Here is a 27723-nt window from a genome sequence, read left to right as displayed (position 1 = left end):
CTCAAAGGGAGTCTCTTGACTTTACCAGGAGGCGCCCTGGCACTGCCTAGCATGTGATGCCACTCGATCTGTGGTACGGTGGCATGCTTCATTTAGAAGACTTTAGTCCAAAGTCTTTGGAATTGGCCTTTCGAAGTTCTTCACCCGTTGTGCTTGTGTCGACAGCGCTTTGCTGTCTGTCTGTTGATTCAGCTGGCACCTGTACCCAGGGCACACATGTGCTGATGGCCTTGTGGTGTCAACAGTGCGACAGAGGCCCAGACACCAAAGCCCTACCCGCTGTGCCACGCGGCCTGCTTATCGGTCCTATCCAAGGAGAACACGCCAACTCTGCCCACTGAGTGCCACGGCCAAGAGCTGAAACCTGATTGGCAGGAGTGCTCAGGCCAGCGGAGCGGACGCTCCTCCCCAACACTAAACCCATCAGACACACTTCTGGAGCCGCACTGGGCACACGCGGAGGCTGAGAACGTCCACACCTGACACGCACAGCAGGGCTCGGGCCCAGGGTGCTGAACTGCGAGACGTCTGCGCTAAGCGCTGCACCACCGGGCCGTCCTGTAAGTCAGCTACTGCCTGAGCCGATTGTGGCGGCACCACCCGGCGCTACAAACCCCTCGCAGACAGATGTGCCCACCGCCAGGTCAGCATGGCACACACACGTCTTTGGCATGTGGGGGTCAAACCTGAATATGAGGTGGGAAAGCCCACCAGGAGACTGGCAGGACTTGCTAGACTCTGGACCTTAATAGCCGGAGGCCTGTGCTGTCCTGGAAAAGGAGACCCCTGGGGGTCCGCGGCCCTTTAGAACTTTAGAAGAAGAACAAAAGGCGGCACCCAGTCATCTAGAGGGCTTACAGCAGTGTGCCTCGTGTACACGGCGCTGCATTAAATAAGTAAATGCCAGGCTCTGCTTAGTGGAGGACAGGCGGGCGTCACTTCCTGCTAAGAGGGTCCGACTATCACAGACCTCCACAAACCCCCCACTGCCACACTCCCATTGTTCCTCCAGACCGGTGATAAAACTCGCACTCTCTGTACTAAAAATATGTGCAAGTGTCACATCGCTGCTAGCAAGGCGTCTGTGGGCCTGGCAGGGCTGGCACGGCACAACATGGCAGAAACTGCAGCTGTGGGGGCTGTGAACTTTGAACGAGACCCTCAGACTCGTCCTGTCATCATATTGATGTGTTATTGTCCTCCTCCAGGTAGACGAGTGCCACTGTGGAATAACGGGTGGCACGTAGAAGAGAAGGCTGCATTAATACAGAAGGTAAAGCCACGTGCCGCTAATAAATGGCTTCAGTGAAACGTTACCTGACCTCCCCGGTCACTCGTGTGTGTGTGTGCGCGTGTCGGCCTCCATGGCGGTCACCCGGCCCCCTAAACTGTGCTCAGCAGCGCCCCCAAGTACTGTCGTGAATCGCACAAGGCGGGCATGCCAGTCACCGTGGCAACACTGTCTGTCCTGGCAAGAAGCCGTCAAAGGCGAATGCCAGTCCCCAGGCTGCACTTGCACCAACTTCCATTGTGCCCAGTTGTGCCCTGGCCAATCAGAACAAACTTGCTGGAGGCAGGACCAATAGGAAGCAAGCAAACTGTCAGGAAAGGTCAGCTCAGAAGAGAAGGAGACGCAAAGCAAGTGGGTGTGAAGTTCTGGGGGTCCCCGAGACTGACCTGAGCTGGCAGGTGGTCACAGTAACGGTGGCTGCTGTTCTGCAAGGTTTGTGGAGCCCAACAGCCATGTTGTTGTTGGTGAAGCTGCTGTGTGTCGTGTCTGGATGGCAGTGCCCATCAGTGTCCTGCACCTGTTGAGGTTTCACCATCCAGTCGGCAGTGCCAGTCCCATTTCACTTCAGTTAACAGACTGGGGCCTGGCACTGCTGACTCTCCCTCCTTCTTGTCTCCTGGTTTGGATCAAATAAAATACAATCGGATCGGCCCCATTTGGGCACCACACAATAAGACGAGATTAACAAAGCGGGCAAAAGGTAAACACTGGCAAGTCAAGCTGCACTTTCATTAAGCCGGAAAGGGAGGATCTCCGGGAGCGTGGCACGCCAGCACGGCTACAAAATGGCTGCCGAGACGACCTTTTAACACCTCGGCCTAATTGACCCCTGAAATGGTGACCTCAGAAGCCACTCCCCGGTGACAGGGACTCGCATCGGGACAGTGGCGTCAGATACAGGAACACATTAATTAAGATTCAGACGTGAGGAATGAAACAAACCCGACAAAGAGAATCGCAGAAGTGCAGAAGCTCAGCGTCGCAACACCAAAGAGTCAAAAGGGTGAGAGAGTGAGAATCAGAAAAAGAGAGTGAAAGAGAGGTTGAAAGAGAAAGAGTGAGAGAGAGAGAGAGTGAGTGAAAGTGAGAGAGTGAGAGAGAGAGTGAGAAAGAGTGAGAGAGAGTGAAAGAGTGAGAGAGAGGGAGAGAGTGAGAGGGAGAGGGAAAGAGAGAGAGAGAGAGAGAGAGAAAGAGAGAGAGTGAGAGAGAAAGAGAGAGAGGGAGAGAGTGTGAGAGTGAAAGAGAGAGAGGGAGAGAGTGAGTGAGTGAGAGAGTGAAAGAGAGTGAGAGAGAGAGTGAAAGAGAGAGAGAGTGAAAGAGAGAGTGAGTGAGTGAGAGAGAGTGAGACAGTGAAAGAGGGAGAGTGAGAGGGAGAGTAAAAGAGAGTGAAAGAGTGAGAGAAAGAGAGTGAGTGAGAGTGAAAGAGAGAGAGAGAGGGAGAGTGAAAGAGAGAGAGTGAGAGAAAAAGAGAAAGTGAGTGAGAGGGAGAGAGTGAAAGAGAGAGAGCTGGCGAAAGGCAAACGCAAGCCAAGAAGCTAAAAATGGCAAATAAGCTCCAAACACACAGAATGCTGCTGTGAAGACAAGGCCAGGGGGAGGAGCCAGCGGCAGTGATGTCACTAGGGCCCCACCTCCTGTGGCTCCACCCACAAGTACAGTGAATGGCTGCATGTTTAAAGCATCAGGACACCGTTAGTGCAGAATACATAAAAAAAAAAAAAAAGGGAGTGATCCTTCAAAATGAACAATAAAACTGTGTGACACTGGGGGCGGGGCTATAAAAGACTGGCATCGAGGCCCCGCCCTCCCAGACTAATCCTAAAGACGACAAGAAACATTCCGAGAGGAGCAACTGGCCATGTAAGACTGTAGAGCCTCCTGTGACAGAGAAACCGAGCCGAGAAAATAAAATAAGAAATATAAAAAAAATAAATTGGAATAAGTCCGTCTTCCTGTCACCCTTGACACGCACACGTATCCCACAGACCCCCATGCAGTCACCACGGCCCACTGCCAGTCAGGCCATTTTTTTGCGTGAGGAGAGAAATGTCAGCTGCGGCTGTTTTATTATCGGCGGACGCCTGTCATGTAAAGGCCATGCCGTCCCTTGTGTCTCCGCTTCATTTTGTCACAGAGATTGCTGCATCAAGCCACTGATGGACATGTGGGACTTTTGTGACACCACAAGCCCGATGCGCTGCTGAAGTGCTGGGAGGTGCTGACTTGTATGTCCCACTCAGGTTTTATGTCCCTGTTGCTCGTTCATTTTGATCACGCGTGTCATTCTTTATTTCTGATTTCCTCCGTGTATATCAGCTGCCTTTGTTCTGCTCCACGTGTCTTGCGGGTGGTCCCCCACAAGGTGGGCTCAGCAGGGCGCTGTGGTGTCACCGGCATGGACGTGTAGGTAAAGCGCACACACCAGGTGCCTTACAAACATCAGAGCAAATCCCAAACCAACGGGTGCTTAGCTCTTGAGATTTGCTCAGCGAGGAGAGACTGAGGGGTCTGCGCCACGTATTCCTCTGTTTGTGTGTCCTAATCTAACATTTGTCTTGGCAGGTGAATGAATCGTACAAATAAAACTGACTCTGTCTATTATATAGTGCCTTTCATATCTCTCTCTCTCTCTCTGTCTGTCTGTGATCCTGCCGACTATACTAAAATGAATATTATCTACCTGTGTGTCTATAGCATGTCACTCTGGTTTCTCGGCCCACTTAATCCTCAGCATTCAGGAACGAGACCCACCAACAAGGGGAGGACCGTAAAGAAGGGCTGCCTTTGTGGACGTTCACCAAACACCTACATGACTGAAACCAAAATGTGCCAAGAACATGGGCACACAGACCATCACACTTGTTACACCGCCCGTCTGCAGCCAGGACTTGAGCAGGACAATGGAGACCTCATCAGCATTCCAGCGGCGAGCTCAAGTAAGGGAGGGCCGCTGAATCGTCTCAGTTAGCCGCCCCATTAGCTCAGGGTCCACTCGCTCTCGCTCTTCGGTGGTCCTTCTAACACGCCGCCCCTCTGAAGACAAAGGGGGGCTTTCAAACAAAGAGGCGGCCTGCTGTGAAGAATCACCTACAGTACCTAATATCGGGGGGCTCACGCACTAATCTCACAGACAGATATTCTGTCCCAAGCACTGCCACCTCACCCCCATGTGGTGACACTTTCCCAAAATGACGAGTGCTGTGGTGATTACCAACAGGATGGCATCATGGGGGGGGCGGGTATCGGGGTCTTTGAATTAAAGCAACGAATCGAAGTCTCCACTCAGTACTGACAAAGGGGGCTCCTTGGTCTGTTCTGGACCACTCTTCGGTGGCGTCTCTGTGGAGTCATGTCCTGCTTAGTTTCTTCTCAGGATTCCCAGTTTTTCACAGTGAGCTCTTGTCTTGTCAGCCACAATGTGACCACTGAGTTCTCTGCCATTACTGATAAAGTGTGCGTTCAGGGGGCTGTTGGAAAGGCCCAAATGACAGGGGATATGAGCAAGGCCACCGATAGATAGATAGATAAAGGCGCTATATAATAGATAGATAGATAGATAGAGGCACTATATAATAGACAGATAAAGGCGCTATATAATAGATAGATAGATAGATAGAGGCACTATATAATAGATAGAGGCGCTATATAATAGATAGACAGAGGCGCTATATAATAGACAGAGGCGCTATATAATAGACAGAGGCGCTATATAATAGATAAATAGATAGAGGCACTATATAATAGATAGACAGAGGCGCTATATAATAGACAGATAGATAAAGGCGCTATATAATAGACAGATAAAGGCACTATATAATAGACAGATAGATGTGCTATATAATAGATAGATAGATAGATAGATAGAGGTGCTATATAATAGATAGACAGATAGAGGCACTGTATAATAGATAGATGGGGATAGGCGCTATAGAACACATAGACTTTTTTTTGTCCATCAAGTGAACATTAAAGTGTTTCAAAAGTTCAAGAAAAGCATAAATGTCTCATTTGTTTGGCTTTTCGCACGCACAACATTAGCTAAAAGGTACAAGGCCTCCAAAAAGCAGGCCACACTCCCTGCTGGGCTGCCCAAATAAGGCTCACTTTCAGGCTGCCTGCCTGTGTAAGCAAATGGGAGGCTTTATGCCTGCCTAGGCCTCAAAATGGAGCTCAGGCTTTAAATGTTGAAAGTTGACTAGAGGATCCTGCTTCTCCAAGATTGCAGATTTCAGATCAGATGCTCCGACTTTAACATTTTTCACTCTTTGTTTAGTGTTGAAGAGTTGAACTCCTCAGGATGGCCCGGTCTTTATCTGCTGGTCTCTTGTCCTAATCGCAGCCGCAGAGCTATTTGGCAGTCCAGCAGGTGCCCTCTGCTAGTCTTCATCACCCAAACGGTGCCGAGAGTGCAGGACAACAGCCGAGGTTTGTGGCACTCTGGCACTTTGACTCCACGTATCCCGTTTTTCAGTGATGTCCCCTAGTGTACCAAACAAGAGAATCAAGCGTGTCCGAACTGCCCGAGTGCCACGGTTGTCATTGCTGTTAAACCGACCATCACAGAAGTTGGCAGTTGGCTGCAGAGTCCGAGAACTTGCGTGAATTCCGTTCTAGAAAAGTAGAATTCGGCAGGCAGGCGCTAAAATTTCAATATGACGCACTAAATGAACGCCAACCTCAGCGGGTCAGGAATGGAAAACGTACAAAACAGGAGGGTCTCGCATCAAAAAGAGCCACGTCGATGGGAACGCGCAAGACACACAAATATTTACTGACAGCTCCCTGCCGCGTTCGCCGCTGCTCTGGTCAGACCGATCACCTAAATAGCAACGGAGGTTAAGAAAGAAAGAAAAGGCATCATTAGACGAGTTATTTATGGGAACGAACGCACAATCAGCAGGAGACGGCCGTCCTCTCAAATCTCCACATCCGTTTAGTCCACGGAAATCAAAGAGCCGCTCAGCCGAACCCTGAGATTTGCAACTGGAGCATCCGGGCCGGAGAGGCCGCCATGCGCGCTAATTGGGAGCCGCGCTGACTGAGAAAGAGAAGGCGAAGAAAATCATAATACAGCCGATTATGAAGCCCCCCGCTTGAGGCTCGGCCCCCATGTTTCAATGATCGTTTCCATTTGACTTGGCGTTTCTTAGGATGTTTACGCATCCATTTACTGCGCGAAGAAGAAAAGCTGGCCGCCCGACTCGCTGAGCCCGTGCAGACGCGACAGAGCTGACCAAGTAGCCCACTCGTCTGACTCTCGCTCATTAAGATTAACAAGACAGCAAGCATACCGACAAGGAGACGAAGAATTCTGTTTGTGCAGATCATTTCTTAAATTAAATGAAGCCCGATGTACTTACATAAAGAGGAGAGAAAGAAAATCGGAATGCCGTTAATAAAGGGACACGCGTCTGTCTGTCTGTCTGTCTGTCATCACAGGCAGTTGTACTCCTGCGTTTTATAAGAACAAATGTTTGTGTTGCACCATCTGTTGGAATGGCAAAGGCTTAGATGGGTAAGAGAGATAGATAGATAGCTAGCTAGAATAAGTGGCTTAATTTGACATCTGGAATTTCTTGCAGTAGGAATTTGTCATTTTTCACATCTGCCTCAGCTTGCTGTCCGGAGGAGAAGGTTGGAGTCAGCTATGTGTACAGCAGCCCTGGAGCAAATGCAGGTTAAGGTCCTCATTCAAGGGTCCAGCGGAGTAGCATTCCTTCTGGCACTGCCAAGATTCATACTGGCATGCTTCCAGTTACCAGCACAGATCCTTTAGCCACAGGGCCACCAGTCCATTCGAAGGCACTATATATTAGATAGATAGATTTAAATAGAAGGCAGTGATGTACACGGATGCCCAGAATGGGATGGATGGACCCCTGCCAAGCCTGAAGGTCCACCTTCCGAGTGGAGGCTTTACATGGATGGACGCCCCAACTGGGATGACTGGTGTTTTTACTCCACATGTGATTTGTGTCAGCTGCCATCATGACGTCAGACTGATTGATGCCCAAGCTCCTCTCGTTTTGTGTTTTGCTAATTGTGGGCAGAGTGGCAGAGTGGGCTTTGAGCTGACGGTTTGGCTTTTTGACTTTCTACCTGCTTCTGATAAACTGGACGGGTGGGCAGAGAAGGTGCTATGATTGATAGATAGATTGGTGAAAGGCGCTATATACAGTAAGAGATCGATAGACACAGAGACAGAGCGTTTTCACATGCATCTAATAGATACGGCTGATTTAACCCTTGCACAACCACAGACTTTCTTCAATTACCGCAAGCAGCGGCCCACCGGACAGGACCGGACCCCTCCGCTGTTTGCACTGGCCGAGCTCAAGTGCGCCTTCCGTGCAGACGAACAAGGCCAGAAGCCCCTTTAAACGGACCTATTAGGCTGAATTAGTTTGACTGGCGCCTTGCCCGAGGACTCCGTAACGAGCGTGGCATTTGGATGTCAGCGATTTGCATGTCCTCTGACTGACTGATCGCTAAGCAGGTTTGCCGATGCGCTGTCAGCACAAATGCGGATGGCCGCGTCCTGACAGGCGGCTTTCTGGGTCAGCCGCACCGCAGCGCACCGCACGGCACGCTCGAGCGAGCGCTCACGAGGAGAGCGGTGGAGGTGCCGGGTGGCTGCACGGGGTCCTCGTCCAAAACGAAAGCTTAAAACCTGCTGTCAGATTTAGGGGCTTAAAACGAGTTAAGCTGAAATTCTGGCGGCTGTGACTTGGAGAGAATAAAGGCGGCGTGAGAATGAACATCCCGATTAGGAGGAAACAATGGGCGGCGAGCGCGCCGAGCGCAGGCCCGAGAAGATGACGGCGCGCTGACACTTTTGGGCCACTCCAGATTGATGGCGCGGCGAGTCCTGCGGGTCCCGAATTAGCGCAGCCTGCCTGGAGATTTGGCCGACTGTTATTTTCGAGGTTTAATTATTATGCTGGGATGTTTCTGCTTTTGCAGGTTTTCGAATGTGTGAGCCGATAATTCATCCCCTAAGCGGAATAATTTAGAATTTCACGGTAGAGCTCTCTGTGTCTCTCTCTCTGTCTCACTCTGTGTGTCTCTCTCTGTGTCTCTCTCTGTGTCTTTTGAATCCCCACTTTCTCCCCTCGCCGCGGTCCGTTCGAACGAGGACAGGACGTGACAGAACGTGAGGCCGAGCAGCAGCCGGCGATTCCGATGCCCGCCGTTAGTTGTTCGCCGCTCTGTATGTTTTTTTTTTTTTTTTCTTTCTCATTCCTAAATGACACCAAATGAGAGCGCAGCGCAGCCGGAGGACGACGATCAAGTCATAGACTGGCCGCCCCGCGCTCACCCACTGGCTTCTCGCGGTCCAAGCGCCGATTGATCCAAACGCAGTGCCGGGCTCTCCGTGTCGCGCCTCTCCGTCGACTCTGCGCCAGCAAATCCGTCCACTTTGCTCCTGATGTGTGCTTTTCAGATCCTTTAATCACACGGCAAGAAGAAAGTGCAGAACGGCGGATTGTAAGACAGGAGAAGAGACGCGAATTACAGACTGCGAGGATTTAGGGGGATTAGCCTGCGCGTGTCAGAGGGGGGCACCGCCGAGGCCACCAGGGGGCTCTCAGTCGCCGTCTGTATTTATGAATTGAGGTGGCAGAATCACACAAACCGTAAGAATGGGGGTCCGGTGCAGACGAGCGGTTAGTGCAGTGGGGGTCCCTTGAAGGTTTACACTAATCACACATGCAGTTGGAGAGGAAGGGGGTCCATGCCAGCCATACCTGGACCTTAGATCAATGAGCGAAGTTGGGGGTCCACTTAGAGTTTCACAGAAAGCCACAGTCTTGTAAAAATTGATTTGCCGACGATGCCAGTGGCGACAATCGGGTTAGATGAGCCCACTCACGGTGGCATCAGCCTCTGCTCTTGGCACTAGCGGCAGGACGTCATCACTGACAGCTGGATCACAGAAGGGTCGTCGTCGTCTTCTCCTTCACCTCAACTAGGTGAGCCCCCACCTACTGACTTAGAGACCCCACATTCATTGCCAGCCTCTCCGTGAGATGAGGGACAAGCACACAGCCCGAAACGGACCTGGGTGCCCACCACACCTCTTCTGCCAGTTTACAGCCAAGCTGCACATCACTGGCTGGCACAGGGAGGACGTGCCGACTCCACACAGCAGGCCAAGCCCACCTGCCCTGCTGGCTATACTGGTACTAGATGGGCTCTTGGGAAGTTTTCACCCCATGTGCCCCCCATTTACCATTTTCGTCTAGAGCCACACGGACAAACCCAGGACTCACCCAGGTACGTCCCACCTTTGCAGGTACATTCATGCCGTGGACGTGAGGTGCCACCCGTAGGCTGGAGAGGTGACAAGGTTTAAGGCAGGTGGCTGTGATCAGAGCCCCCGACTGTCCTTGTCCATTCTGTTCACAGGGAGCCTGAAAAGGACCCGTAGGGTGACAGCAAAGATGAAGGCCAGCGGTGCTGAAGATTCTGTTGTGAGGGTCCCCAGCGCACCGCGTGTGCCACTAATTAACCCTCTGTAATCACTGGCAGCTTTAGTGAAGAGCCCCGCGTAATTAATGAAGGGCGTTTAGCGAGTGCGCTCATTTAATAATTAAATATCAATATGGTGATTCATTAATAAACTCATCATTTGAAAGGAAGGAAGTGCACTCAGCCCCCCCACAGTCTAAGGACGTGGCACACGTGTACGCGTACCCGACGAGTGCCTCGGTGCCAGCGTGGAGAGAAGTCCTCACTGTGGTCGACACCTCACTGGCTTGGCAGCGCCGCCATTGTGCCCGGACGGCGATGAACGGCAGCCTCAGGGGACACTCCCCACCGCCAGTGCCCGTTTCTCTGACTGAGCTTACCAGGGTGGCACACTGCTGAGGCAGTTTTAAACCCTGGGCCTCTCTCTGGGCATTGCTTGTTCTTCCTGTCTGAAGTGAAGACCCCGAGGATTTCGGGTGGAGAAGAAAGTCAAAGGTCCGCCTTAGCGTAAGCCACCCCAACTTGGGGGGGCTCACCAGAAATGTCACCCTTTACTTCACGAGGTCACAATATTAACATGGGAGCTTTGATTAAATGTCACGGGTCTGACTATTCTCGAGTGTCACAGAAACTGGTGGAGGTCCATGGGGGCTTGTAAAGGATCAAAAATGGCCCCCCATTCGCGATCATCCCGAGTGGCTGCTAGAGGACCACAGATCAGAGGGGGTCCACATGGCCATCTAGCGCCCCCTACGTGTGGCGGTTGTACTGGTGCTCTGGTCGGGCCTCCCCTACAGGCTGGCACACACTTCAGGTCTCCGGTTTACTAAAGTGGGGGCGACGGTTAGATTGGGGGAGCTGAAGGAGTTTGGGCAAACAGAGATTAGCGGTGGCGGACCCTGGCCGACAAGGCAGCGGACCCCGTCGCACACTGGTTACACAAAGAGGACCACAGCCACATACCGGGCCTGTACGGGGTAGAAGCCCACCTTGTGGCTTTGGGGTCAGCTTCCTGGGTAGAGGCCTGTGCAGTGGGCAGATGGCAGGCCCATCTGTGAGCAGCAGCAGTCGGGGCACTTGTGCCAGTCAGCCCCTTGGCACTGTCCGATGCCATAACCTTGAAACATTGAGATGGCACGACATAGCGTGGCGCTTTGGTGCAGCATCAGGACCCCAGCACATAGCAGAGCCCACTCACTCTCACACACACACGGCCAGTCTGGAGCAAACCCCACGGGGGCCGGGAGGTGACGGCCCACCTCATCTGTGGTATCACAAAACCAAGAAGTTTGGGGCACCTGAACCCAGCAGAGTTAGGACCGCCAAGCGGGTCCCCAGAGTGGGTTTTTGTGATGCCTGAGCCATCGTAGTTTAGGGTCTGGTGTGCTGTCCTCGTTGGGGCCAGGGGTAGGGTCTTCATCCTGTGGAGAAGTCTGCCGCGATGAAGCTGATGAGGTGCCAGTCTGTGACGGGCGAGTGGGAGGCATTAATGTGTGCTAGATGAGTGTCTGTGGGTTTGTGCCCCCTACCTTGGGGTGCCTCGCAGTCAGTCGTGCAGGGTTGGCAGACGAGTGGCACAGCTGGTGAGCCCCTGTGAGCATGGATGACCCCAGTTGAGGGAGCGCCTCGGGGTGGTAGCCCATAATTCCGAGTTGTACCATCTGTGTGTTCATTGGTGAGTGTTACTGGCGGACTGCGGCGTTGAAGCCCCCCGCGCTCGCTGCTCCTCCTTTACCTTCCGCCTGCCAAAGTGTGCGTCTTGGGACAGATGACGTGGGCGAGACACTCTCTACAGATTGAGGGGGTCTGCCATCGGTCCGTCAGCGCCCCCCGTTTCGCTGCTGCCAATATGGCCGACCCCTTCACGTTGCTCCCATGTTGCTGTGTTTCAGCCCTCTACTCGGACCATTCAGAGTGGTCTCTGCCTCACCAAACAGCCCGAGTGACCACCCAAAAGAGGATTTGCGGACCCTTCACTTTGGCTCAGGCTCCTCCCATTCTGCTGCTCCTGGAGAAGATCTTTGGAGTCCACCTGCGGTCAGCCCAAGAGAGGCACACGCCAGTCCAGAGGGGGTCCGCAGCTGAGCAGAAACCAGGCCAGGACGTCCCAGGGTGGTCCGCAGAGTTCAGAGACGACCGCCGTGATTCTCCAGTCTTCCTGAAGTGAGCACCTGGGGGACAAGTGCTGACCACCCGAGGACCCCCTCGATTGGAGTACATTGGCACATTCACAGGTGTGGAGGGCCGATGGATGTTTAACACAAAACATTTGGGGGCTTTAGCAGAAGGCCACAGCGTCACAAAATGTCTGATGACGTCCTCAGGCCACCTCTCGGGGGGGCTTTTAGTGTGTTGTTCCCAACGCGAGACCCCCAGTGTGCCTTTTGAGATAGTTCACAGTTGGGTCAGCGTGTGCCCGCCATGCCCTGCTTCTTTGTTAAGTGAAATGTCTGCCAACGTAAAAATCAAATCAAAGCAGTGAGGCGACGCGCCAGCGGAGGGGAAATCACAGAGCAGAGAAGGAAACATCTTAAGAAAGTCACAGCTGGGGACAAACGCAGGTCACCAAATACCAGGAGACCACCGTGGAAGTGAACTCAAAACGACAGCGCGAGGGTCCGCTTTGAGGTCATGGAGGCCACCAGACCCCCAAAGACCCGCCCTTAGTTGCGATTGGCCTGAGCCTGGAATTGGCTTTGAAACTTTAAAGATGACAATGACAAGCTCAAGGTGATGAAAACGTCAAAGTGTCACAGCAGGACATGGACAACACCAAATCGGTGCCAACATGCCGGCATAGGGCGATAAAGGCAGGAAGAAGGCCTGGACAGGGCATCACCCACGAGTTGCCAGTCTTTACACCCCATCGCACGTGTCGTGTGGTGATGTGTGCCAGGAAGCAGTGTGCCCTTTTGTCGTTCATTTTGTGTGTCTCTCATTTGCCACACGAGTGTGACACCCGTGTCACCCCTCTGCTTCACGCCTCGCTCTTGATGATCAGACTGGGACAGCTGTAGGTTGGCAGTGAGTGCTGATTGGTCTGTCACTGTGAAATGCCCAGAATACACTGGCGGTGGGCGCTGTGGCTCCTCAGTCAGGGTGACAGCTAGAATTTGAACCTGGGTCTCAGGAGGCGCAAGACTGCCGCACTGTGCCACTTAACCCAAGTCAGGAGTGCCAGGTGTTGTAGCCAATCCCAGCACTGTAGTGGGGTGGCAGCTGGGCACACATTCGCTTTTGGTGTGTCACCCAAGGTGGAGCTGGCATAGGGAGAACATGGAAACTGCACACAGATGCTAACTGGGGTTTGAACCCGGCTCTCTGCAAGGGTGAGGCTGCCATGCTAACCCTGTGCCAGCCTGGTCCACTCTGGTCCTATATGCACAGTTGGCTTCAGATACTGAGAGCTGAGATGTGCTTGACAAGGGGGCTTCATTTGTGACATTTGTACCCAACAGGCATAGCCCAGAGATGCAGGGGAGGCGACAGCAAATGGGGGGAGCCCACATGAGCAACGGGCATCACAGGACGGCTGATGACCCGAGAAGGGACTCTGAGGGTTGTCGACGGGTGCCACACGGCCACTGGGCAGCACTGGCCGGTGACAGTCCACCATCTCGCTTTCATTGCATTGGCACGCCGTGTCGCTCCTGTCGCCCACCTGAGATACGCTGAAGGGCACATATGAGCGGCGGCCGAGGGTAAACTTCCAGAGCATTCTGAGGTCTGAATTCAGATGCAGGTCCAATGAACCTCAGACAAAATGTTGTGTCTGTGGCAGGCTGCTGTCCTGTCCAGGGTTGGCTCCTGTGTTGTGCCCAGTGCTGCCAGGGCAGGCTTCAGCCCCCAAGAATGTGTGACAGGATTCAAATCCCAGTCCAATCCCAAGGGCCCCAAAAAAAAAGAACTGGATGCCATCCAGGAATGTCCTGCCACTCTCAGTGCTGCAGGGATGAGCTCGGGCCTCATCAATTCAACACTAGGAGGTGCTCTTGAGCTGTCATCAAACCAAAAGAGGTGACAAAATGATCCGAAATCCAATGAGCGAGGGTGGGAGAACACACAAAAGGAGAAACGCTAAGCCCCCTTCCTCCTGAGGCCTGTCTGGCACCCGTGTCTAACCGTCAGAGTGGCAACCCCTTGCCCAGCCAAACTTCTGCCAATCGCCTCCTGGAACCGCCCCCCATCCTGTCAATCCGGAGGGTCTTCCGCGGTGAGGGTGCTTTGGAGTGTTTTTGCTGTGTGTGCGTCTTTGGGATATTTTGGGAATGTTGACCTTCATGCTCTCTGCCCGACTGCATTGCTGTAGTGGGACCCTGATTGCTTTGGATCGCCTTTGTGTTGAGGGGCAGAGCCTCGGTGTGATGGAGGAGGATAAACTTAATAAAACAGAAAGCGTTGGTGCCAGGGTCTGATGTGGAGATCCCCCTCGTTTATTGGGAGGCTTTGGGACTGCATGCCTTGGACTTCTTTAGTGCTTAGGACACCCCGATATTCCAAGGGGCTCCTTAAATTGCTTAAAATCAGCAGGTGCCCTGCGTGAAGAACATTTTTGATTTGCAGCGTCGATTCAGGCAATGGCCAGTGATGGGTTTGAAAATCCGCTAACAGAATCTGTACAGAACATGGTAGAGGTGGGGGGGTAATTTGTGCCCCGGAGTTCATCAGCATCAGAGTAGGACAGAACTCTCTGAAAGTCGACTCCCCTTATTTACTGTAGGGGTCCGCGCCCCTATAAATCACACAGGGCAGCTCTGTTGGCGTCAGACATACTTTTATTATATTTCGGGTGCTGCTGCCATCCTTCAAGTGGGCCTCCTCGCCTGCTGTCCGTGGTGCTGAATCGGCCCAGTCGCTCTTCTCCTCCGGACTTTCTCAAGCGCTGGTAACAACACCGCAGCGCTAGATGATGATCTGGAATGTCGTTTCTAAATGTGGGTGCCAATTGCTTATCCCTTCAGAGCCCCTCTGCCCTCCTTCCTCTTAGTGATGCCGTAATGGCCGTGAGTCAGAGCCTTCATCAGTGCCCCCTCCATTCTGCTTTTCTTCTTTCTGTTCCTCCTTCCACTTGACGGAGTGCAGGTGCCCAAGCCGCGATCAGTAGGCACGAGCCCGCTTGCGGATCAGGATTATGAATCCTGCCGCACTGTGGCAGTTGCTATTTTTATTTAATCCACACTTTGCTATCCCCCGTCCAGCTTGAGTAACGTCTCCAGGTTTCTGTCCTTCTGTCAGAACGGGCCGACTTCTCATTTTGCGCAGTTATCAGGGTGAGGAGTGCCAGATAAGCGAGGGCTTATTAAAAATGAAGGGAGGTGAGACGCACTTCTGTTAGACAAGGCAGCAATAATCCACCGCTGCAGGACCAGCGAAGTGACAGCGCCTCCCTCTGGTGGGCACGCCTAACTGCACTCTCGGTGCCCGCCACTGCCACTGCTCCCTTTCACAGCACTCGCTTTTCTTTCTTGTTGTATTCTGACAGGTGACATTTCACAAATTCTTGTCTGTCTTTAAGCGTCGTAGAAGACCACCCCGGCTACAGACACACGATGTCCAAACACATCCATTTAACACAGTGCACAAATTACCCAGAAGGCTCAGTCCCTTATCTTCTCCAGCTCCGTCCTGTCCCAGTCCCTGTGACTTCATAGAAACGGGCAACGGCCTGCCAGCTTTGGTATTTCAGTGTTGGCACCAAACACAGATGTCCTACTGTCAAACGACCAGTTGGCTCATGAAGGCAGGGGTCCGATTTAAAAAGAAATTGACTGAGACAAAAAGCTGCAGCCCCAGGGGTCCCTCAGAACTGAGCTTTCAGAGTCCACTTGCGGCTGGTCAGACAGACGGGCTCACTGTGGCCCCTGGGCAGGCCTGAAGAATATCAAAGAGAATCGTCGACAGCAACATGCCAGGCATAGTTCTCCTGGCATCTACACAGTGGGCAGGGGGCGGTGACTTCACTGTGAAGGCCATCTGGGCAGTTCAGAACAGCGCCCAACAGAGGGCGCTCTCGATGTGCCGTCACCGAGCCTGTTTGACTTTGTCGGAGGGTCTTGGTTGCGACTTCCATTTCGTTGTCTTGTGGTGTTGTTACTCGAATGGGGGCATTCAGGGGTCTTGTGATGTCATCAGTGTGACAAGATGTGGGCAGGCAGGAGCGGCCCTTATGACTGGAGATCGCTTATGAATCACAGGCCCACTGTGATGTGCCCTGTGCCAGTCTGCGCGACTCTGGAAGGGGCACAACCGTGAATAAGACACATGCCACCAAGAGGAAGGGCATCAATGGGGGTGACTTGTGCCTCTGCTCCCGTTGTACTGGGAAGTGCCTCATTCCACGTAGATGTGCCAGCAGGCAGGACTGGCACTCCTTTCTTTTGTTCCCCAGTCACTCACCCTTTGGTGTTCAGGGGGCCGCCTCATGACAGCGTTTATCGTTACCAGTCCTCAAGATGGCACAACGTTCTCTTTATGTGATGCTGGAAATGCAGCACGAAACGCAAAGTCCTGATGTCCGCCGAGGCTGTAAACTGCGTTGTTGTGATGCCAGACAAATAGTCAGCTTTTGCAGGCACATTAAACTGTTAAAGGGCGGCGTTTATTAGCATTCTGACCACATTTATTGGCGAGCCTCACTTTTATTGTTGGGGGCCGCGTGCGTCCGCAATGAAATAAATCGGCGGGCATCTGCAGAGTGAAGAGTCGTGTAAAGGCCTTCGGTGGTGGCCCAGCACCCTTTCACCCACCCTGGACAAGCCGGACCACCCCACTCACGTCTCAGCTGTGGTCGTACCAGGCCTCGGCCATCTTGGCTGCCTCAGCAGAAAGGACGTGGAAACTGAAAGGCAGGAAGGGAGCAGAAGGAGGAGCACAGCGGGCACTCGGGCAGAAAATCCTCCAGAAGCTGGCGTTTGGTTACTTCTTAATAGTCCAGTTATTATATTGGTCTAGAAAAGTATATGAAGGCGCTATATAATGGATAGACATACCTGAAAGGCGCTATATAATGAGAGAGATAGACCTGAAAGATGCTATATAATTAAGATACAAAGACCTGAAAGGCGCTACATAATAGACAGATGGACCTGAAAGGCGCTATATAATTGATTGGTTTAAAATGTGCTATATAATGAGGTAGATAGCTTGCTAGGTAGGTAGTCGTAGTTGAAGTTGCAGCCATTCTGCTCCTTTTGCTTTGCATACTAAACGTGTCCCCACCCTCTGATGCCCCGATGAACTTATCTTTGCTTTTTCAAAGACAGACGTGAAAGGCGCTATATAATAGAAGCTGAGGTGCTCTACAACCAATAGTAGCAGTTGTCGTATTGCCCCGTGGTCGTGCCACTTGTCAGCCCGCTCCAGCACCAAACTCCACAGCATCAGCCCTTCCAATTAAAGCCACAAAGCCACTTTTATGGTGCTTCAATGTAGCCTGGTATTCTCAAGCCCGCCCAGCCCAATTAAGGGTCACAGGATGCCAGCACACTGGGCACAAGGAAAGAACCAGCCAATCAGAGTGCAGCCCGCCCCCCCAGTGACATTAGTGCGGCCCACCCACACGTCTGAATCCATGCTGCACTTTATTTCAGGCCATCGAGCTGGGGGTCTTATCAACTAACTGAGAGGTGGGCATTTGGGTTTGTAGCTGTAACTTGAGTTGAACTGATTTTTCATTGGATGGGCGGATGTGGTGCCCACTTGTGGCCCCGCCCCAGTTGAGCACTAGCCTATCGGTGAGTGTCGTCGCTCGTTAAACGCGGCTGGCGTGAGGTGGGACTCTGATGGGACATCACGTGTGTCAACAGCAGGAGGTGTAAATGGCGGCCCCCTTATCGTTGCTCTTGTGTGTTATTTTTGCCGAGTCCCTGGCGAATGGCGCGGCTCTCCCAAGGTCGCCGTCTTTAAACGTGTGACTCGCAGGCTCACACGCTCAGGTGGTCCGAGTAATGCACAGACTCGGTTTTCCCCGGCAGTGCGCCATCATCTTTTACACGTTTATTTTTCCAACTGGTGCAAATTACTTATGGGACAGGGGGACGGCCGCCCACCGCAATCTGCTCTCGTGTCAAACACGACAAGAATCCATCATGTGGTAGCGAGGCCCGGAGCGTGACTGACAGGACAGCAGGACGAGCCACCACTGCCACCACAGCCACCGCCCGCCACTTTCTGCTTCTTCTGGAGAATTTGCCACTTCGCCTTTTATTGTCATTTGAGGGGAACTTTGTTTTTTTTTTCCTTACAGAATTCCCAGGTTGCCTTTGGATTTTGTGCCTGAGCTGGAAAAAAAGCTGACAGCGTGTCACAAATTTAACAGAATGCATTATATTCGGGGGCCCACACAACAAGGGGGTACGCCTTCTTCACCCATCAGTCATCCAACACCCCCCTTGGTCATGGCGGACTGAAGCTCGGTGGTCCGTCTTCAAGTACATCACTGGCTGAGTTCCGTCACTACAGGCATTAAACTCAAATCTTGAATGCCCACCTGAACGCACTGGGGGTCTTCAGCTGACTGCCAATGTCTGCCTGCTGCCCATGTCCACATCCACTCAGCAAGTGGGAGACGCTTTCAATCTGAATATAAAAATCAAAGCCATACTGGATGTAAGGCGACACACAGGTGGGCTTTTGGGGGGCCGCCTTTACACAATCTTGAGACCCTTCACCTTTCAGACATTTTATTTTTCAGCTTTGTGCTAAAATTAACAATGTGAAATCCAGAGTTGAGACGTTTCAGCAGATTTATGGAAGACCCTGAATGTGCATGTCGGTGGCACACTTGTAAAGATGTTAATGGTCAGTCGAGGACGTTTGCTCCTTCGGGCTGTGGGCGTGGAAGGCCATCAGCATCACGGGGCAGGCAGCACTCGTCTTGTTAGCAGGGCCTTTGGGTTTTTTATTCATGTTGACTTCTTCAGGAGTGCCACCTACATGTGTGCTCAGACCTTAAATATGATGGCTGCTGGCACTAAATCCTGAGCCACCTTCAGCTTTGTGTCCTCACACTGTCACTTCACCAGACGCTGCTGCGGTGGCTCCTCCATCTCGGCCCACGTGGCCTCGTCTTGACTTGAGTGGATTTCTCACATCATCAGGGTGGGTCCATCTGTGACTCGAGGGGGGGCAGCGGGCCTTTGTCATCTGTCACTGAACCGTAAACCGGCTTCACCTACCAGTCGGCCGTTTTGTACCATTCTATGTTGTGTTGAAGATGCTTCATGACGCGGGCGCTGCCATTTACTGATGGATCTGCAGCAGCACCACATGAGATTGGAGGTCACTGACGTGTGGCATGTTGACTGACTTTGGACTCGACTCTGTACTTTGGACAGTCCAGGCCTTCTGAGCGCGTAAACCTTCAGTGACAGAAACCTTCAGTGACAGAGTTCAGACACTAGAGGGCGATGTTAGTCACTATTGGTGACAGAGTTCAGTCACTAGAGGGCGATGTTAGTCTTCATCAGTGACAGAGTTCAGACACTAGAGGGCGATGTTAGTCTTCATCAGTGAGAGAGTTCAGTCACTAGAGGGCGATGTTAGTCACTATTGGTGACAGAGTTCAGTCACTAGAGGGCGATGTTAGTCACTATTGGTGACAGAGTTCAGACACTAGAGGGCGATGTTAGTCTTCATCAGTGACAGAGTTCAGACACTAGAGGGCGATGTTAGTCACTATTGGTGACAGAGTTCAGTCACTAGAGGGCGATGTTAGTCTTCATCAGTGAGAGAGTTCAGTCACTAGAGGGCGATGTTAGTCACTATTGGTGACAGAGTTCAGTCACTAGAGGGCGATGTTAGTCTTCATCAGTGACAGAGTTCAGTCACTAGAGGGCGATGTTAGTCTTCATCAGTGACAGAGTTCAGTCACTAGAGGGCGATGTTAGTCTTCATCAGTGACAGAGTTCAGTCACTAGAGGGCGATGTTAGTCACTATTGGTGACAGAGTTCAGTCACTAGAGGGCTATTGGTGACATGTTAGTCACTATTGGTGACAGAGTTCAGTCACTAGAGGCGATGTTAGTCTTCATCAGTGACAGAGTTCAGACACTAGAGGGCGATGTTAGTCTTCATCAGTGACAGAGTTCAGTCACTAGAGGGCGATGTTAGTCACTATTTGTGACAGAGTTCAGACACTAGAGGGCGATGTTAGTCACTATTGGTGACAGAGTTCAGTCACTAGAGGGCGATGTTAGTCACTATTGGTGACAGAGTTCAGTCACTAGAGGGCGATGTTAGTCTTCATCAGTGACAGAGTTCAGTCACTAGAGGCGATGTTAGTGAGAGAGTTCAGTCATCAGTGAGAGAGTTCAGTCACTAGAGGGCGATGTTAGTCACTATTGGTGACAGAGTTCAGTCACTAGAGGGCGATGTTAGTCACTATTGGTGACAGAGTTCAGTCACTAGAGGGCGATGTTAGTCACTATTGGTGACAGAGTTCAGACACTAGAGGGCGATGTTAGTCTTCATCAGTGACAGAGTTCAGACACTAGAGGGCGATGTTAGTCTTCATCGGTGACAGTTCAGTCACTAGAGGGCGATGTTCGTCACCACCAGACACCCAGTTTAGCAGTCGGGCACTGCATGTGAATTAGCACATGTTGGTCCAAATTTCAGTGAACTTAAAACTGACCCGACGCTGGCATGTGCCGCTTTGCCGGGAGGCATGGAGAGCGCACCCTGGTGTCCGTGGGCTGCACGTCTGGATCTGATCGATGGGGGCTTGCTTCACCGAATTGAATTTTTTTACTTGGTCTTTGCTGAGTTACCCGTCTACTGACAGTTTGATTGGCAGCATCTCAGCTGCCCACCAGTGAGAAATGCTGCAGGATAACCCAGATCTGGAACTGGGACCAAAGGAGAGGACGGCCACCTTCCCAGTAAGTGGGATACAAAGGGGCCTCGCAACAGGAGGGCTGAGGCTGAGCGGTGACACAAAGGACAGACAGTGACACGGGGGTCTTCATCACGAGCACAAAACAATGAGGGTCGGGGAACATCAGAGGCGTTGGCACCCTCCAGAATGTAACGTCGCCAAGCCCCTGAGTTGTTTGCCTATCAAACTGAGCCCCTGACCTTGGCGACCCCCAGCCGTCCCCTCCGCAGCCATCGCCCTGACGTTCGTCGTTGTCATCGTCATTCTAAACTGCCATCGTCTCTTCTGCGCTGGGTGACCTAGTTGCGGCAGACCCTGTAAATTGGTGCAAACTCTGAATTATAAATGCCCTCCCGCTGGCACGGGCTCACTGAGGCGTCATGGCACTGTGCTGATAAAGTCGGTCCTGCCCGTTGATCCCGTTGTGCTCCGTTTAATTAGCACTTTAACTGATAGCGCCAACTGGCACAGCGAGGTGGCAATGTGGCAGCAGAGTCATCTGAGCAGAATGTGAGAGCTGACTGCATGGCCGAGTTGTCCTGATGCGGACCCCCCACCGTCTGCCAGCACTGATTATTCAGTAATGGAGGGGCCACATTGCGTGGCGCTCCAAAGACCACCAGGCTGACCAGCATCTTCTGGCTCTCAGAGATTGAGGTGCTCCCTGCATGGGGATGACTGGTCAGGAGGGCACAGCTTGCTTCTAGGTGGGCATCACGCTAGGCACCAGATGTGGGCACAAGTGGGCCCTGCTGCCAACTAGCACCCCATCCATGGCCATTTCTTGCGTGGCACCCTTGCTGTTGAGATTTCTCCTTCCAGACCTACACATTGAAGCTCAAATCTTTCACCACATAAAAGGTCCGACATGACGTTGACCCTTTAGGACCCTGATGGCCCCCAATCCTGACTTCCACACGGTGAGCCATCTTTCAGCACGTGTTGCACCCGGTGTGACCCCGAGGGCCTGTCGGGGCGGTGACATCTCCTGCTGTCTTTCTGCAGACCTGGTGCCCCCGTCCCAGTTTAGAGTCCTGTGGGCTCCTCTGCCACTGATGCCAGGCTGCGCTCACACCCGGCTCAAGCCTCCTTCTCAGCAACCTTTCACATGCCAGCATCACTTAGCACTCTTCCTCTCATCACCTTCCACATGGCATCTCCGTGTTCTCTCTCTGCGTTGGGCGCATCTCGATAATCGCGTCGTTTTATTTGACAGCTGCAATTTATAACGTAATTTGAGGGAATTGTGGGATTTTACACTGCAGCCTCGGATAAATACGGATGATGTATAAATGAGACTGGCCTTATTTTCTTCTCAAGTTGTTACATAGCAGGAGCTCTTTGGTGGGATCGTCAAAAGGAACGGTGCCATGCAAAATGAAACGTGGCAGCGCCAGGAGGGAGACGGGCAAGGGACGCCTGCGTGTCACCATAGAGCACAAAGCTGGGGGCTATGGAGGACATGCTGGACAAGTGACGTCATTTATTCATGGGCACCGGGGCGTGGCTTAACAATGCCTGGCAGGCTGCCATGGCACACTTGGGCATTTCACACATGGTGCCCACCAGCAGCCAGTGCACTTGTTTGCCATTTGAATGCAAAGGACACCTCCATCTCATGTGACAGGTGACACGTGGAGTATTCTTAGAGAAGATACTCCACCATAGTCGGCATGTGGCATCTGACCTGCAGGGGGGACTCGTGTTCAGGCACGAAAGGTGGGGAGTGAGATGGAGGTGGGATGGCAGCGAACACTTCAGGGCAATGATGGCCGACTAAAAGGTTCAGCTATTGTAGTACAGTACATGAGGAGGAGGAGGAGGAGGAGGACATCTGTGTGCCTGACTGACGTGTGTCGTTATCCCAAACAGTGAATGATAGATGGACAGAAATGAAAAGCGCTATATGATAGATAGATAACGTCAAAGGCACTATATAATTGAGATAGGTAGATAGATAATTATATGTAGTGTAGTAGGCAGGATTAGATAGATAATAATACGTAGTGTCGTAGGCAGGATTAGATACTTAATAATATGTAGTGTAGTAGGCAGGATTAGATACTTAGATAATGTCAAAGGCACTATATAACTGAGATAGGTAGATAGATAATTATATGTAGTGTAGTAGGCAGGATTAGATAGATAATAATATGTAGTGTAGTAGGCAGGATTAGATACTTAATAATATGTAGTGTCGTAGGCAGGATTAGATAGATAGATATGAAAAGCAGTATATTTCAGGTTTCTGCCAACTCTCCAGACCAAAATGATCAAGTTTATCTGAGCTGAACCAAACAATAATAATAATAATTCTTTGCATTTCTATAGCGCCTTACTCACTACTCAAAGCGCTCAGCAATTGAAGGTTAAAGGCCCAACAGAGCCGAGTCCCTATTGGCATTTACAGGATTCGAACCGCCAACCTTCCAAGTGCCAGTGCAGATCCCTAGCCTCAGAGCCGCCACTCTCCTGGGCCTGGACAAACAGATGGTAGCGGCAATAGAAAGCAAGAGAGCACCTGAAAGATAGATAAGAAAGGCGCTATATTATCTGCAGATAGGCAGTAAAGACACTATAAACAATGGATAATATGCCCAGGCTCTGTCTGTCTATACTGTATGCACTCACACGGGAATAGAGGGGGTCACACCCTTTAGGAGCTCCTCTTAGCAGTGGCATTTCTGAGGTGCCAGGCTGAAGTGGCCGTCTGAGAACGGAGGGAGAGGACCCGGAGGACTTGTTTTTGAGCAGATGAGCCTCTTGGGTGACCACCTCCCTGTGGCCGGGCCTTCTCCTCACCACGTCATCTGCACGTTTCGGAGACGTGCAAACTCCACATCTGTACCCTGACTGGCCGGGTGGGTGAGTTGAACCCGTGACTCAGACTCCACACACACAGGTAGGTGACAGATGAGCAGGTGCAGGGGCTCACAGGTGGCCCACCAGGGTTGAGGGGAGTCGGCCTTGTGCTTTGCTCTCCTTGCCTTTCCTTTCCTTTTCTTCTCCATAAACGCTGAGATGTGTAGTTTGCTGATTCGCTCTGCGCAGCGCACCGTCGGCCTATTTACAGATCTGAAATCCTCACGTGGCCATTTAATAAAGTTCTTTAATGAGCCCAGTTTTACAAGTGTGACTTAATTAGCTCCGTCACAGCACTTCGTTTAGTGGAATGCCGCCCCCTCCTGAGCGCGCACGCGGGCAACACATGCAGCATGGCACCTGCAGGGAGCGCCAATCTGAGTGTGAAAGGCACTATACAGCAGAGGTGGTCAGGTGGCAGTGCCGCAGAGACCCCTCTGATCTGCTGATGTTGTTTTCTTTCGTTTCTTCTCCCCACAGAGCTCACGTACTCCTGGATCTTCAACGAGTACCCGTCATTCGTGCAGCAGGACAACCGGCGCTTTGTGTCCCAGGAAACGGGAAACTTGTACATCGCCAAAGTGGAGCCTTCAGATGTGGGGAACTACACCTGCGTGGTGACCAATACGGTGACCCAGAGCCGAGTGCAGGGCCCCCCGACGCCGCTGGTCCTGCGCACTGACGGTACGTATGTGGCCGCCTTGGAAGAGGGTCCAGTTAATGGCCACTGCTCTGGCACAGCAGCCCCACCGTGACAACTCCTCATGCTGCTGGTGGTCTGTACAGACGTGGTGTGTTCTCCAAGGGCTCCTGTGACCCCCACAGACATTAACTGGTAGCCCTAAACTGCCAATGACTGTGGGTGTGGGCATTTTGATGGCCTGGTGCCGTACAGCCCTAATAGACGGTCCCCGACCTTACATTTCATGGTGCAGTCCATTCTGGGGGGGATGCCCATTCACTGCATGGGTCCTCGGGCAAGACAAGGCAGCGGGTTTGGGGGGAGTCTCTGAGGCAGGGGGCTTGGGGTCAGTTGTTTCCGTGAGAATTGCGCCAATGTTAGCATTTGATTGTGACGGCACAACTCTCTTATTTTTGGAGCCGTTACAGCAGGCGGCGTTTTTCAGCTCTGGTGGCAGGTGACACGTGTGACATGGCCGCACCTTAATGTGTGTCAGTGGGCCGCGTGTAATTAGACCACCGCTGACCTTTGTTTTGAACGGCGATTGATTGGACGCCCCACCAACACTTGGAATTTCTGAGGGCCCACAGGCTTATTAACCTTTAGATGTCATTTGTATTCAGCTGGCCACCCTGGCACTTTGGATTTCTTGTACCCCAGGTGGTCTCCTGTTTCGTTTTTCGTTTATTGGCCTCTGATGGGCGTTTCTGTTTCTTTTGATTGTTTCATCTTTTGCTCTTTCCTTCCATTGGTGTCCGTTTAAGTGTTTGTCGGAAAGGCGCTATATCCGGTAAGTGCAAGAGGACAGGGTGGACTGGACCCCCGCCTGGCCCGAAGGCCCGTGTAAATTAGGGATGGGGGGAGACCACCTATCTAGGCTGTGTACCCCGCCATCATCCACATGCACACCTATGGAGCAACTCGTTGGACGAGCCCTGCAGGGTGTGCCACCAGAGGGCGATGCTGAGAACAGGCATCTCTACTTTAGGGGGCTTTCACCTGACATCAACTGGGGAGGAAGGACGAAGGTCACCGTGGTGGGCTGGAAAGAAAGAAAGGAACGAAGGAGAGAATCACGACCTGCTGTCTCTGTAAATACACCCACCGGGTCTGGGGTCTGCTACGCCACCTAGTGGCCATACCGTATAAACATCCTCAGACCCCCTTAGACTAACTTCAGGGGCTTAGCATTGGGCACAAGGAAGGAGCGAGCCCTGGGTGGGATGCCAGTCGGCCCAAGGGATATGCACACAGACGCAGGCTGAATGGACATGCTGCAGACCAAAGGGTCCTGTGTGCCCAGTTTGGCCCTGCTGTGCCCGTCCTGTTTGTGACGATTGGTGTTTATCTTTCTGTGTCTTTTGTGGGGGGTGCTGATGAGACAGCTGCCCACCTGATGGCCCACGCTCCAGGGCTCTGTCAGGAGGTGGGCTTGTGGAGGTGCCACCCATCTCGTGGGACGTTCAGGGTGCCACTCGGCTAGCGAGATGGTTGTGTGGAGGCCATCGTGTTTGTTTTTTAGGGTTTCTCTCTTTGTTTGGAGTCACTGGTTGCCACCCATGAGCACCTGGCAGTGCGTGGCCAGCGACCTCAACAACGGGACTTGTGCACCTGATTTGTGGTGTGAAGGTCTGTGACGTATCTGCGTGTCGACTGGTCACTGTGAGTGGTGGTGACAACCCGAACCCGACTTGAATGTCACGACTCTTCTTCTCCTGGCCCTTCTTAATCAAATTTCTACTGTTAGTCCGACGTGGGGAGGAAAATACGAGAACCGCAATCCGAAGCTCAATGTGGCACCACGCCACACCACGTGGTACACGTCTTCTGTTCCCAGAGGATCGTGGGTAGCCAGAGACAGCCAGCAGACCATGGGGGGCAGTGCCATTGCTGTTCTCTGGCGAGCGGGCAGCCCCTCTTTGTGTGTTCTCGTGGTGAACCTGTTTAAATACTAAAGATCTAACTGGCGAGCGCCGGAGCCATGGCACTGACCTCCTTCAGCTGGTTCGGCCCCCGCTGCCCGCCAGCTCGAGCCTGGGATCAAATGTAGAGATTGTGCTCCTTCGATCTGCTGATTTCATTTTGCCTTATTGATTGGCGTGTTAATTTGGAAAGCAGCAGCAGGTCAATAGTCATGAAGATGATAATAATCAAGCAATCACAGCAGTAATTTAGCATTCAATAATAGCCGCCAGTAATTACGTTAATCCATCCATCGCTTTTAGCCCACGAATAATGAAGGAGAGGAAGGGCGAGGCAGAGGAGCGCCATGGACACCCCCCTATAGGTCTGACGGCATACTCCACCAGCTCCAGCGTCCACCTGCCTCAGAGCTGTAGGCTTGAATGGCATCTGCCTGGGCAGGGCAAGGGGTTTGAGTGGCAGCTGGCAGCGTTTGGCTAGACACCTGAGTGGCGGTGGCTTGGGTGGGACTTGAAGCCTGTGTGGGCGTCGGCTGGGATTGAGGAGGCTGCATTGGCTTATAAAGTCACATGTTCAGTGCCCCGTCCTGCCAATCAACATGCCACACGTCACCACTCTGCAGGGCCATCACTTACATCTCAACACATTACCTGTCACGTTGGTTACTGTGCCACCCACACCTGTGAGATGCTGGTGTAAAAATCCGGAACTGGAGATGGGCACCAAGCAGGAGTCTCCATGCCACCGTGGTGAGTTTAGGAGAACATCTTGTCCTTCAGGCTGAGCTCCGATGGGCATCCCAAGTTTAGGGGTATTGTCGGAGGAATTCAAAAGGCAAAACACAAGAAATTAAATAAAAACACAACAAACATGGCTTTGTAACCCAAAAAGTGAAAGTAAAAATAGAAAACTCCAGAAATTTCTCAGAGGACCCCCAGGCAGGTGGCTCACAGGTCAGCTCCGCCCATCAAAGAACACGGACAACAAACCAACTGGAAACTGGGGGGCGGAGCCTGGAGACGGGTGACTGACAGGCCTGCAGGATTAGGAGGCCCCGCCTCCCCGGGCTGCCCAAAATGAAGCGATAGATGGAAGGAAATAAGAGAAGTCATAAAGAAAAGAAGACTCAGATTCACAACAGGAAGGCAGAAGAAAACGACGCACAGCCGTGAAAAGCGAAGTCGAGAACTGGAACGAGTCGCCTCATCTCGTCGGCCACGGCCGTTACCTCCTAATGTCTCCTCCTTGTTGTGGGGGCTTTGGCGTCTGCTGCTGCTCCCTGATTATCGGCGCCCCCAAGCAGGCATTTTAAAGAGCCGGAGATCCCCTCGACTGAAGACCCTGAGAATTTCAGGCTGTCTCCATCTGTTGAATTGTCAGCTTTGTACAAACTCACTGCGACTGCTGCTAAGTTAATGAAACAGACCGGCTTTAAATTTACCAAGCATGGAGGACCCTTCTGTCGCGCCGCAGCAAACGCGGTTTATGTCCTCATGTAGGGTGAGCGGACCACCGCTGTTTTTATGAAAGGGTGAGATGAGTGGCCAGAAATGGAGACGGTGACCCAGTGAAGGCCGATGTTCCCTCTCAATGAGGAGAAGAGGAAGACACCGACAT

The 27723-nt window shown here is 52.2% G+C and overlaps 1 protein-coding gene across 3 annotated transcripts in view; it reads left to right on the top strand.

Moving 5' to 3' along the window:
* Positions 1-27723, top strand: part of LOC120541719 (contactin-4-like) — a 429737-nt gene that overhangs the window by 312660 nt on the left and 89354 nt on the right. For all 3 annotated transcript variants that reach the window (XM_039773606.1, XM_039773607.1, XM_039773605.1), the window contains exon 6: positions 23982-24185. In XM_039773606.1, coding sequence (XP_039629540.1) covers positions 23982-24185 — 204 coding nt within the window. The remainder of the gene's footprint in view (positions 1-23981; positions 24186-27723) is intronic.

This window comes from Polypterus senegalus, chromosome 12, assembly GCF_016835505.1.
Source record: "Polypterus senegalus isolate Bchr_013 chromosome 12, ASM1683550v1, whole genome shotgun sequence".
Lineage (NCBI taxonomy): Eukaryota > Metazoa > Chordata > Cladistia > Polypteriformes > Polypteridae > Polypterus > Polypterus senegalus.
Note: the sequence above shows the minus strand (reverse complement) of the source record. Positions and strands in the feature narration are given on the sequence as shown.